Source organism: Polyodon spathula, chromosome 21 (genome assembly GCF_017654505.1).
Source record: "Polyodon spathula isolate WHYD16114869_AA chromosome 21, ASM1765450v1, whole genome shotgun sequence".
In the NCBI taxonomy this organism is placed as follows: domain Eukaryota; kingdom Metazoa; phylum Chordata; class Actinopteri; order Acipenseriformes; family Polyodontidae; genus Polyodon; species Polyodon spathula.
The window spans coordinates 23,069,080-23,082,273 of NC_054554.1; the positions used below are offsets into that span (position 1 = coordinate 23,069,080).

General features: G+C 37.6%; 1 protein-coding gene across 4 annotated transcripts in view; it reads right to left on the reverse strand.

The window, feature by feature from the left end:
* The window catches only part of LOC121296410 (myocardin-like), a 195,561-nt gene that overhangs the window by 76,051 nt on the left and 106,316 nt on the right, over nt 1-13,194 (reverse strand). For 3 of the 4 annotated variants that reach the window (XM_041221938.1, XM_041221937.1, XM_041221934.1), the window contains exon 3: nt 5,990-6,216. In XM_041221938.1, the coding sequence (XP_041077872.1) occupies nt 5,990-6,128 (139 nt within the window). In that variant the 5' untranslated portion in view covers nt 6,129-6,216. Of the gene's footprint in view, nt 1-5,989; nt 6,217-13,194 lie in introns of those variants that run through there. The other variant, XM_041221939.1, reaches the window with a different exon arrangement.

The window sequence follows — 13,194 nt, forward strand, 5'->3', positions numbered from 1 at the left end:
AAGTGAGGGTTGACATTGCTTATATACATAAACCGGTGAATAGGTACATTTGAGTAACTGTATTCATTTTCTCAATAAATCTTCAGTTGCACAGTTTAAGAGTAATTTAAATGTTAAATTAAATGTTAAATTACTCAGTTTTTTTAAACAAAAATGCTCTTATGCACATGTCATTTTCTGCCTTGGTTCAATTATTACATCATTGAAACATTCTTTAAATAGAATTAGGCTCACCAAGATTCTTAGCAATATCCCTCTCCTGAAGACTAACATGTCTATTCAAGAACAATCGAAGACCAACACAACACGTTAAATAAAATAATTTACATTTCATAGCAACCCTAAAGTACCTGCAAGTTGTTTTGTTTAAGTAAATTTGAAAATAACAACAACTGCTGAACTGTAACATGACAAATGTATTGTAACAAAGCTTTGAAAATAACCCCTGGAGAGGTTTGGGCATTTAAATCATGACACAATTAGCCTTATTTACTTTTTAAAAATTCTGCACAGCTTCATGACCTGTGTTCCCTGTTTAATGACGCTATTCAGTCAAACTGCCTCCTCAACAACAAATTTGATATTATTTATAATATTTCTTCTTGTTGTTATGTTACGCATGGCAACGAAAAAAAATTGCAGCAGGGCACATCTACACACAGTAATTACAGCAGTTCTGTAGGTTTATTAAAATATTCATTTAGTTTTTCAGTGCTTCATAAGACCTTGTATGGTTTACACCAGCAAACGAAATCCCACAACAATATGCATATACATATTTGACTTGCATATCTGATCCTGTAGTCCAATACAAATTTTAGCAAGTCAATTTCAAAGCTAAAAAAAAACAAATAATGGCTTTAAATCTTAGAATTAATGAAAAACCCGAACCTCTGTGTTTACATAATCAGTATGAGCAACACTCTTCATTTTGAAAAAAAAACAAAATCAAACAAAAACAGCGTACAGCAACAAGTTCTGTTACAGCTTTCCCACGTTTGGAAATTACTACAGTAATTCTGTAATATTCTCCAATATTTACTGCACACAATCACAAAATGAGCCATACTAAAATGACTGACAAAACAATTATAAATAAGCATATATTCAGATTACAAAGCCCATCTTTGTATTAGATAAATACTCCCACTGGAAACTGCACATGCCAATATCGGTTAATATATCAGAGTTAAAAACTGACACAAGTTCTGCACCCAGTCCTGGGTTTCAAAACAACCATTGTTTAGGTATATCATTGAAATTACCAAGTGCCAGCAAAGCAAGCTCAACTAAATCTATTCTGTACTGACAGTACTTCTCACAGTCTTGCCTATATTTAACTGACTGCACAAACTACTGCTTGCTGATCATTTACATAATACATTTTATTGATGGTAGTTCTGAAACCCAGGCTTTGCTGGATAGCTAGCTTGTGTTTCTAACCCAGTAAAAACAATCTTTAACTTGAACTCTCATGTCCTAACAAAAAACTGGCACAGTTATAGGAAAATACCAGTTCTAAAAATATAATATTTGCCTTAACCATGGTAATGGTAAAAATCATGAATGGCTTAACTTGAAGAGATGCCAAAAATGTTCTACCTCTTCTCTCAATTAGTGTTGCCCAACCACCAACCATTACATCATGGAAAAAAATAGCCATGGAGTCATAGATTCATCAATCTAAAAATATTGTTTATATCACAGGATTCCAGAAATTCTTTGAGCTTAAACCTTGTGATTCAAGTGGCATTTAAGCTGGTCTGAAAGTCCAGAGAGGAGTGATATTTAAGAGTGGATTAATCATCAGCTGGTTTTGATACAATGTTCAAACAATCATGTTTTATCTGGCTTCAGAAATCACTTGGCAAAATATTGCATACTTACCTATTTACCTGGTATGTGTCCTGGCAAGAAAATATTACACTATTTTAAAGTGCTATTGAAAATGATGACAGTTTGAAGCTATTAAAGTGTGACAAGCATTTTATACTACTTACTCACTTTATTCCAACTATACTTAGTAATTTATTGTTATTACTGGTCATTTATACTTTTTTTATTTTAATGTAAATGTTATTTATGATATAATGATTACAAATTGAAGTTATACAACTTTATGGGTGTGCACAAACCCATCAGAAGGCTCCTTAAACCGCTGTACAGTATGGTACAAAAAGGATTATCCTGAGTAGTTAATATGAACATAAAATATGTTATTTTTATTCAAAACTTTCAATACAAATCTATAAATACTACATCTAGCTAGGGAACAACAACTATCAGGGTAAAATGTGTTTTATTAGATAGTCTCCATTTTTTATTTTTCTAGGGGAAAGTTCACAAATTTGCTGCACTGTGCATGTTTCTTTCTAATTTCTAATTTAAATTTAAGTTGTATTCAGTTCTGACTCTCAGCTGGAATGAATTCTCTGGACTCATGTATAGTATTCTAGAATGAATATCAACAACTTTTCCATTAATATTCATGACAAACTTGATCAACATTTCACTTAATGATTATATTTTTTTTTTTCATACACACAAAATACAGAATATGCTTGTGCTGAATGGCACTGAGAGCACACATACTTAAAATGGGTACTACTTCCACAACAGATATGCTGCCAATGCCCTCTTTCCATCTACTTCTGAAAATCAATCCTGTTCATTTCCTTCAACAGCAGAGCCATAACAATGTGCTTTGAAGTGGGCTTACCACGCACCAGTGACCCCCGTAGTCTGGCCAGATGCCTGCGGGTTTGCCTGTAGACTGCCCAGAGCTGCCCAGCTCTCTGCTTTCCTGTCTAAGCACTCTCTGCTTGACCCTCTCCAATCTGGTTTCCGCTCTGTTCACTCCACTGAAATTGTTCTCCTGTCTGTCACTAACTCACCAAACTCTGCCCATGCTGCCTCGCTCTCCACTGTCCTAACTCTCCTCGATCTCTTTGCTGCCTTTGACACTGTCTATCTCTATTCTCCTCTCTCGCTGACCTGGGAATCTTTGGCACTGCTCTGGCCTGGTTCTCCTCCTACCTCTCCGACCGCACCTACCAGGTAGCCTGGCACGACAACCTCCACACCTCATCCTCTCTCAAAAGGAGTCTTGGGTCCTCTCTTGTTCTCTCTCTACACCCGCTCATCGCATCCTATGATTTCTCATACCATTTCTATGCTGATGATGCTCAGATCTTCCTCTCCTTCCCCCTTCTGACCCCCCATACCCTCCCTTAGCTCTACCTGCATCTGCTATCTCCACCTGCATGCACTTGCATCACCTCAAACTCAACCTCTCTAAATCCGACCTCCTTTACTTCCCCCTCCTCTGATCTCCATTCCTCTGGAATCGATCACGCTAACCTCAGAGTAACCCTGGACCCCTGCCTCTCCTACTCCCAGCAGATCTCCACTCTAGCACACACCTGCTGATTCTGCCTGAGCAACATATGACGAATCCGGCCCTTCCTCACCAACTACTCGACGCAACTCCTCATCCAGGCCCTGGTACTCTCCAGTCAAGACTACTGCAACTCCCTCCTGGCTGGCCTCCCTGCGTCCGCCACCCGTCCTCTCCAGCTCATCCAGAACTCTGCTGCTCTTCTGGCATTCTCTCTGCCTCACTTCTTCCATGCTACTCCACTGCTCCGTTCACTCCACTGGCTCCCAATCACTGCTAGCATCCAGTTCAAGACTCTTGTACTCACCTACCGATGCCTTGACCAGACTGCATCCAGCTACCTCCAGACCCTCATCTCTCCATACACTCCTACCCAACCTCGCCACTCCACCTGCACTAGAAGAATGGCTGTACCTCATCTAAGCTCCCCTGCCTCCAGAGCCCGGTCCTTGTATTTCACATGCACTCGTATCTAACCCTGATGTAACTATCAACACTTATCTGCTCTTGAACTGCCCCGATATCAAATCGTACTGTGTTTTGTATCTTGCTCTTAATTGTACTGTAATTCTTTATGTATTTTTTGTATACAGCTGTTAGTCACTGTGGGTAAGGGCATCTGCTAAGAAATTAATAATAATAATACACAGGTACTAAAAAGACTCTTGTTCAATTAGACATATTTATGCTATTTCAACAATTAAACACAAAGATACATAGATAAGTGGCTGGTTATTGATGTTGTTTTAGAGATTATCTAGTTATCCAGCCTATAGCCAATGCAGTAGAGACAAAGATACCTATTTCATTTGTAATATCTTGGGTTGGATTCGCTCTTAATGGGATATAAAATATATTGGGATATATTATTTTCCAATCTCTTTCGACCAAACGGCTAGGATTCAGATTAGTATTTGGTAAAACATGCGATTTTTTTCTTAAATGGTGTGTTTTCCCTTTGCATACCTTCACTCACATTTGATACATAGTTTCTACTGACTACACTAGCACTATTGAGAAGTAGAAAATAAATGTTTTAAATGAAGTTGTTGAAAAAAATTGAAACTGTCCACTTTCAATTTAAAAGGACTCCACTGTCTTTGTGGGGACAAAAGAAAGACCTTTACTTAAAACAGATATTTGAGAATCAGTGAAGGAGTGATGAGATAAGTTGATCACTACCAGTTCTTGTAACATTGGGACCTGCATATCTGTATCAGTAGATTTCTTTCTCCTTGATCGCCTCAGAATTTTGTTTTCTTAAACTTTGCAGGTTAAAATATACTTATTTGTGATACACTTAAACACAGAAATAAAAATAAGGGGTCACCAAATTAAAAATAGATTTATCCTGCCTCTAAAGCAGCTTTAGATCTTTTTTTAAAGAAGAAAGGTAAAATGAAACAAGGACATGTTTTTTTTTTTTTTTTTAATTGTTTTAAACTATTTGCATCATACAGTACTCAACTATCAATGTAAATATATTTTAATAATTTAAATGGCCACTTGAGACCTGAAACACTTGTATTTCATTATTGCTAAAAACAACATAAAATGAACACTTAAATACATTAAAAAATATATTTTTACAACATGAATTTCAGTGAAAGAAGTGTGACAGGGCAAAAACGGACAGGGCTTACAATCAGGAAAGGGGGGCAGTACGTGAAAGTGATGGAATTTTTTTTGTGTTCAACATAATTGTATTTATTTTTTATTAAAATACTGAAACTTCAACAAAGCCTCCACTGCATGTCAGCGCTCTGAAGTACGATATTAACGCACTTTTATGGATGACAGATGCTAAATGACGGAACGGATCCAGTGTGCAATGGCTGTAAGTCTGCTTTGCGTTCATACATATGTAAAGGCCAGCTCTAGTCTTGGAACACAGGCCCTGTGCCAGATCGAAACGGAGATCCTGTGCTGCCTTTTCTGTTTTGGAGCGTTCACATATGAGAAAAGGCAGTCCTGGGCTGCCATAAATCACAAGAGTGAATGGAGTCTTAGAGAATCACACCTGGTTGTGCGTGATCTCTTTGTCTTTGTGGATTTCCAGAACTGCCAAAAGGACTAACAATAAAGCTCCTAATCCCATATGTTTTTTAAACATGTAAAATGTTATCAGTATAACAAAAACACCAGTTGAAAAAATACCTCCTTTTTATGCCTGTTATGCCATTTGAGCTATTATTAAGCTTGAATGTGTCGTTAATAAGCTTCTGAAAACAGTAGCAGCATGTAAACGGGTCTGTTTTCTGATATAGTGCACAGAAGGCCATACTTTGGCAGACCGACACCTAGGATACATAATTTAGTGTAAAACACCAACTTTCACAATGAAAAGAGGAATAGTTTTATTAAACCATCAGCTTTTTATTTGATTAGCTAGTTATGGTTAAATGGAAGGTCATCAACAAAAACTAAAGACGGTTTAAAGTGACTGTTTTAAAAAAACTAAGGTGTCTCCTACAGATCCCGGAATGAGAAAAGGTGCAAATTTACAAAACTACTACAGACGACTGGCATATTATATGACCTTGATGCACTGACTTGTCAAGTGAAAGCATCGTATAGAATAGCATAACTTACCATTCTTCCTCTCTGTTAGTGGTGGCAGCTGCTGGTTGATCTGCAAAGTGAGGTCCCGCATTTCATCAGTGACGAAATCCCATTTGAAGTGACTCTCACTACTGCACCGAGCTGCATCATCAAGACTGCCAGGCTCCATTCATCAGTGTTGGGAAGGATCGCTGCATATGCCTGTCGCTCCACTTTGAAACATCAGGGTTGCAAAACGTTAGGAAACTGAAGCCCAACTGTAAAAAAAGAATGCAAGTTGTTGAGCAATAAATCACTGGTAACTGAATTCTCCAATAGGTAAGTGAAACACATGTTGCAGTTACTGGGCCAACATGGATTTTCATTTTAACAATGAGTAAGAGCAGAGCAAATGAGCATGCTTCTTTTAATTTTTAATTGTATTCTTTTAAATAAAAAATGAAATGAAACAAAAAACAGTGAACGCTTACACCCTTTTGTTTAGAAGTACTCGGATCATATTGAAGTTGCTGCATTTGTAAGCAGCAGGCTAGACTTTCAAAGCCAGGTTTTAATATGCTGTTGAGCCCATTGTATTTGTTTGTCCAGGTCATGGGTGCACTGCTGCACCATTTAAAATAGAAACTGTTACAAAACAGGTAGTACCTTGTGCTATAAAATAGCCTGCATAAATCCATCTATGTCTTAGCCCAGCAGAGTATACATTGATAAAATCAACCCAAAGATTTATTATTCATAAAATCTAAATGTTTCTGCTTTAAACGTTCCAGGATGCTTCATAGTACAAGTGCAACTATATAATTATTTGTAAGAAAGTTCTACAGTATTTATTCTTAATAAAATGTAGTTACCTGTACCCTAGTTTGATCCTGCATTTACTCCTGCATTCCCACGTGTGTTTGATTTTCAGAATAATCGTCGTAAGCCTTTACGATTCAGTCCACCTCAGTAAGCTGAAGCAATAGCCACCTTAATAATCATCCCAAAGTTCACAAAGAAGCAAAAAAAATATTATTGCATTATTGGCCTTCCCTTCAAATAAATAGCTAATGCAATGTAAAGGAAACTAGGCAATCTCCACCTGTGGCATTTTTATTTAAATGCAGATCTAAAACGTAATATAAAACTTATTTGTGGAACTCCTGCCTTTACTGTTTATTTCACCATTTTTACTTGTCAATTTTACAGCACAGCAAAGCCTTTTGGTTTTGTTTTTTCTGCAAATCTGCCATCAGCCTGGAGATACTGCAGTGTCCATACAGCGTAGCTCGATTATATTTTATTTACAAAGCTTAAGCACACTTTTGAGCCCCAGAACGTGTCTCCCTTCAAACACTTCTGCCATCATATTAATTTATGGACTGTACAAAGTACAGAGCTTGCATGGTCTCCATCAGTCCATAAATGTTACATACGCAAAGTCCTGATTTCAGTAGCTTTCAGAGCCCCCAGTGTGTCTACTGTGAAATATGATTAGGGTTTCATCCTGATCCTTTTCTATTACTTTCATCATTCAACATTTACAGAAGAAAGCCCCCATAGTACACTATATACACACTGCCATGTTTTTATTCATATATTGTGTTTGGAAAACCACTTTGATGCAGAAGACAAATGTATTCTGTATTGTCATATAGAATAAAGGAACTATTTTATGGTCTATTCAAGTGGCTAGTCTCTCAAGACCAACTTTATCTAAAACACATCTAAGGACAGAGATTCTAACATTTAGGACAGGCTTTTGTTTGTTGTCTGTACATCATATGTGACAGTGCTTTGTATATTTTTTCATGGTATGCTGGCAGTTTTTATACTTCATTTGATACAGTAATACCACACATCACTGTAAAGGAAGGGAACATATATTATATTTTCATGCCAAAATGCATCTTGTTTCCCATGTCTGAGAATTTTTAAGAATCCTGCCCCTGGCAAACATTATCTTGATCTAAGAAATGAGACAAATACTAAATAACCAATTCCAGTAAACATTTCCTAATGAGCCTTTCCATGAGAATAAAGGCCCCTGCTCCAACATCTAACTAAGACAACAATATCACAATGATAGTACTGCAGGATAATTATATATATAGTATAGCAGTTACTATAGCTTTAACCTGCTGTTTCAACCAGATAAAAAAAGACACTGCAGTTAATCTAGCAACTGTCTATTGTTCAACTACTGGAGGTCTCTGTCAGGGAACGTGTGTCTGTATAGTACTTCTGTTTCTACATAGTGTGTGTATGATTTTTAACAGAGTTTTTCCTGTTTGTATTCTACTTCTAATCTGAAAATCATTATTTGTTGTGATTTGTTTGCATTCGTTGGGATTCATATACACTGTGCAAATTACAAAACCTGCTAATTATATTTGACAGACAGGTTAATGGGCATGTGCACATATGCTGGGTGTAATTTAAAACCTTTTAGACCAACTAACTTCTTTCTCAGACAAACTTAATTCACTTCAAATGCTATAGCCACAAAGCTTGTACGCTCTGCTTGTTCGGTCTCTAGGGGTGCCTTAAAAGACTTAACTGATAACTGAATGAGAAATAAAAGTAGTTAAATTGTATCTGTCATTTTTATTGCTTTATTCAAATGAAATCTACTTAATCAAAATTACAGATCAGACCTACTAACATTGTATCTGATTTGTGTAATTCCCTCTTGTCTGTGTGTCAGAAAAAAAAGTACAGTTAATTATTTAGCACACACTTTTATCCAAATTGGCTTACAGAAATTAAACAAAATATAAAGCTACTAAACTAAATGCAAACTATTTCTTAAGGAAAAATAAAACAGAAAAAGAAAAATAAGGACAAAGAGAAATGGCAGCTGAAAAGACACAGCAGACATTTAAAAACAAAATGAAGAATTTTAAACATTTCAAATACACAACTAACTAATAAAATAACACAATACATAATAACACAGAACAGCCAGTGGGCCCGATATTCGAAAGGTTTGCGCACATCGCAGAGGGGTATAAGCATCGCAAATGGCGTTGTGCCAAAATTGTGTCAAGTTACCATATTCGAAACGTCCTTTTGCGAGTCACAATCCATTCGGCGCTGGGCAGACATAAAATGTATGAATTGCACAATATGGGGGGAGTGGCAGACAATATGCATGATCCTGCTATGTTCGAAGATATGCGCCAAGAACAAAACCAGGTTTGTGACGTGCAGAATAAGGATTGTAAAAGGACTGCATTAACTCCGTCCACACTACCATTCCAGCACTGATTACAAACAGGCAACAATGGAAAACGTTGGCAGCATGCAGCGTGTCCGTCAACATGTGAATGTGAATGATGCAAGGCACACCCAGCAACACCAACCCCGACATAGGTGAAGATATGCTGAAAGGGTGTACCAGCCTCAGCACACATACGAGGAGCTCAGCAATGAGCAAATCTTGTCCAGGTATCGTCTCGACTCATCTATGCCACATGCTGCATGATGACCTGGCCAGAATAAACCTGTGCAGTCATGCCTTGTCTGAGCAATTGGTAGTGTCTGTGTTTATGTGTGTCCTGGCTACCGGGACCTTCCAGTCAGCCGTGTCCCGCCACCTTGACCGGTTCACAACCGCATTGCTGCGACGTGCTGTGGAACATATTAAATTCCCCAGTACCAGAGCAAATGGAGATAATGCAGGGTTTTTATGAGGTAGTGCACCTGCCACGCGTGGTAGGTGCAATTGACTGCACCCATATTGCTATCCGGGCACCTGTTCCATCGGGATTCCAGTTGTATTCAAAATAGTGGGAAATTTGAATAGCTATTCCATGCCATGTAAACGGGGTATTCCGAATGAATCCATCCGTATTATGGATACCGAATACCCACTTAGTATTAGGATACTATCGGAATACTAGCCCTTCTAGACACCTTAAGAAAACCTTTTTTTTTTCCTAGACACACAAGTTTTATAATCTATAATATGTAAGACGATGGCTTGTGTGCCCAACAAAGCCTTTGCAAAAACTGTGCACAAATACTTGTATGACCCCAAACTGGGTGCCGACTAGATCAAAAAAATCAATGCCAGGAACTAATTAATATATATATATATATATATATATATATATATATATATATATACATATACACACACACACACATATACACACACACACACTGTACTGTGCAAAAGTTTTAGGCAGGTGTGAAAAAATATTGTAAAGTAAGAATGCTTTCAAAAATAGACTTGTTAATATATTTATCAATTAACAAAATGCAAAGTGATTGAACAAAAGAACAATCTACATCAAATCAATATTTGGTGTGACCACCCTTTGCCTTCAAAACAGCATCAATTCTTCTAGGTACACTTTTAGGCACACAGTTTTTGAAGGAACTCGGCCGGTAGGTTGGCCCAAACATCTTGGAGAACTAACCAGTTCTTCTGTGGATTTAGGCAGCCTCAGTTGCTTCTCTCTCTTCATATAATCCCAGACAGACTCAATGATGTTGAGATCAGGGCTCTGTGGGGGCCATACCATCACTTCCAGGACTCCTTGTTCTTTATGCTGAAGATAGTTCTTAATGACTTTCGCTGTATGTTTGGGGTTGTTTTCATGCTGCAGAATAAATTTGGGGCCAATCAGATGCCTCCCTGATGGTATTGCATGATGGATAAGTATCTGCCTGTACTTCAGCATTGAGGAGACCATTAATTCTGACCAAATCCCCAACTCCATTTGACAGTTTACTGTCAAAAGTCATACACCATGGCAGGATGAAGAGGGGAGGGAGGTGCTGCCTGTTATCTTTGCTGTGTGTTGTCACACATCTGTAAATTAATTGTATAAATACGTGATATACCCATCTTGTGGCCCATTGCTTTATTTGGCTCTTCCGTAATGCACAGCATCCTACGGGTGAGGGGTGGGCAGCTGCAGTTAACATTTTCCTAAAGTCAGATCAGTGATACGATCAACCAACCAAATACCTGTATTTTCTCTGCAGCAGTCCAATCATAAGTTAGCTGAGGTGGGACACAGTTCTGTTAACTGTAATTTCTGGCCGTTTTTATGCAGCTGTCCAATCTACTGAATGTCGGTGTTGCTAATTGTACTGAGACTGTTCATTTATTGAGAAATCATAGTAGGCTAGAATTAACATTTTATTCGTATTTAGAATGAATTGATTCTTGCAAAAAAGATGGCACAACGAAAAAAATCCATTCCCACGACACTCAAAACCTTACAAACTGGGCTTAATCATGATGTTCAAAAGGGTGAGTAGAACGAATAACAACGCATTTTTGTGTATTGTGTACATAAAAATGCTTGATTGATGTTTACTTTGCAGGTGAATGACCTTGTTACATTTACAAATCAGAGAGTGTGTCATCACAGTAGACTGTCACGGCACGACTTATATAAAAAAAGAAAAAATGGTCAAATTGCTAAAAAAACTTCTGTATTCCACTGTCTCAACTGCTTTGTGCCATTTTGGAATATCTCTCATTTTGTGCCAAAGCACTATTTGCGAGGCACAAATTTAGCGAGGGGATTGCGCGAAGATCGGGCCCAGTGTCCTTTCCTGATGTCCTTACACGATTGCCGCACACATCGGCAAGGAAGATTTCGTAGCAAGCCTTAATTTGAGGCAGCAGAAACAAGTGTGTGATTGACTCATGTGAAAACAACAAAGTCCAGTGATGACATATATTATATCATATCAGCTATTTCCTTTTCATGTGCCTTAATGTTCCAGAAACACTATAAAATGCTGCTCAGTTTTAATTTGATTTAGTTAACTTTGCTGTGGGGGACATTTTGCTAAATGTACTGGGCATATGAAGCAAATAAAATGTTAAAGCAAATCTATATATACATTTCCTTACTTAAAAGTACGTACTGAAGGTATTCCCGTTGAAAGCATTCCTTACAATAAGTATTGGACCTGCCCCATAAGTTTGTTATAAAGATGATGCTACACATCCTATTTTTCTATGGGGCCTATGAGTTGCCATTTCTAATGTTTGTAAAAGAGTTCCACTGTGGAAAAAGCAAACAAAGGGAAAGGGATAGAAAACATTAAATATGGCACCAAGGAGCTGAAGAGTGTGTGGACAAAGAAGATGTGTACCATCTAGTTGAGGTGAAAGTATCCTGTGTGATATCAAACCCAGCACATAACTTGGGTGATTTATCATTTGCATTGAGACCATGCTGGGTTTGACTCAGATGACCAGCAAGAAGATGGTTAACAAATCTACCTGCTGGCTGTGCCAGTCCATACCATCATGGCTAGGCCTGTCTACCATCTAGAACTGGGTCAGGTGGTACGGTACAGACACTCTGTCTGCTGGTCATTCTTTCTCCAATCATTGTTTAAAAATGTGGGTGGTCAGAGTTTACCTGTTCGTTGATCTTTTGTATGGGCTATAATTCTGTCAGGCTGTACTGGAGCCAATGAGAAAGTCTAGTTGCTTCGTGATACCAGTTGGTGATAATCAGGAGGGAGACCTGCTGTGTGGCCAGACCAATCAGTGAAAACAACAAAGTAATGACCAGAGGAAGAAGGCTTTTAACAAGCCTGCCACAGTCCAAACAAAAAAGTGTTGTATTAATAGACAGTGCTGGCTCTTGTGTCTATAAAGACTTTATGGATAACCCCAGTCTGTATTTATTTGCTCACAGCAGTTTGTAGTGATCCTAGTTTTTTATACTCCTGTATTCACACAGGCATGACTATTCTAATACCGCAGTCTAAACATTATATCTAAACTGCCATCGACCGCTACATTTATTAAGATAAATTTGGCAGGATTTGGCCAAACAAGACTAGGTTGCGTAGGAAGAACAATTTCACGTGGCCTATCAAACTGCAAAGTATAATAAAAGTTAACATTCATAATCTATTTTGGTCCTTAAATGCCAAGTTGACAACCAGCTGCACCTTTTCATTGTAAAATGAGAGAATGTAAAAGTTGTTATCTAAAAAGGCAGCATACATCTATGTAAATCTGGCAATTCAATTTAAAACATGCAAATATGAAAAAAACACTGCACCAATACATATTCATGAGAAGGGTTCAAAAATGATCTTAGCATAGACAACAGATATGTATGTATTTATTTAATGTATTTCAATTTGTTTCTTCATTAGTGGCAATGGAAGGTTAAACAAATAAACATTTTCCAAAATTAGCAAATTTATGTCCAGTGAGTTCACTAACATAAGGCATTGTACCTTATGCAGGACCTCTTTTGGTT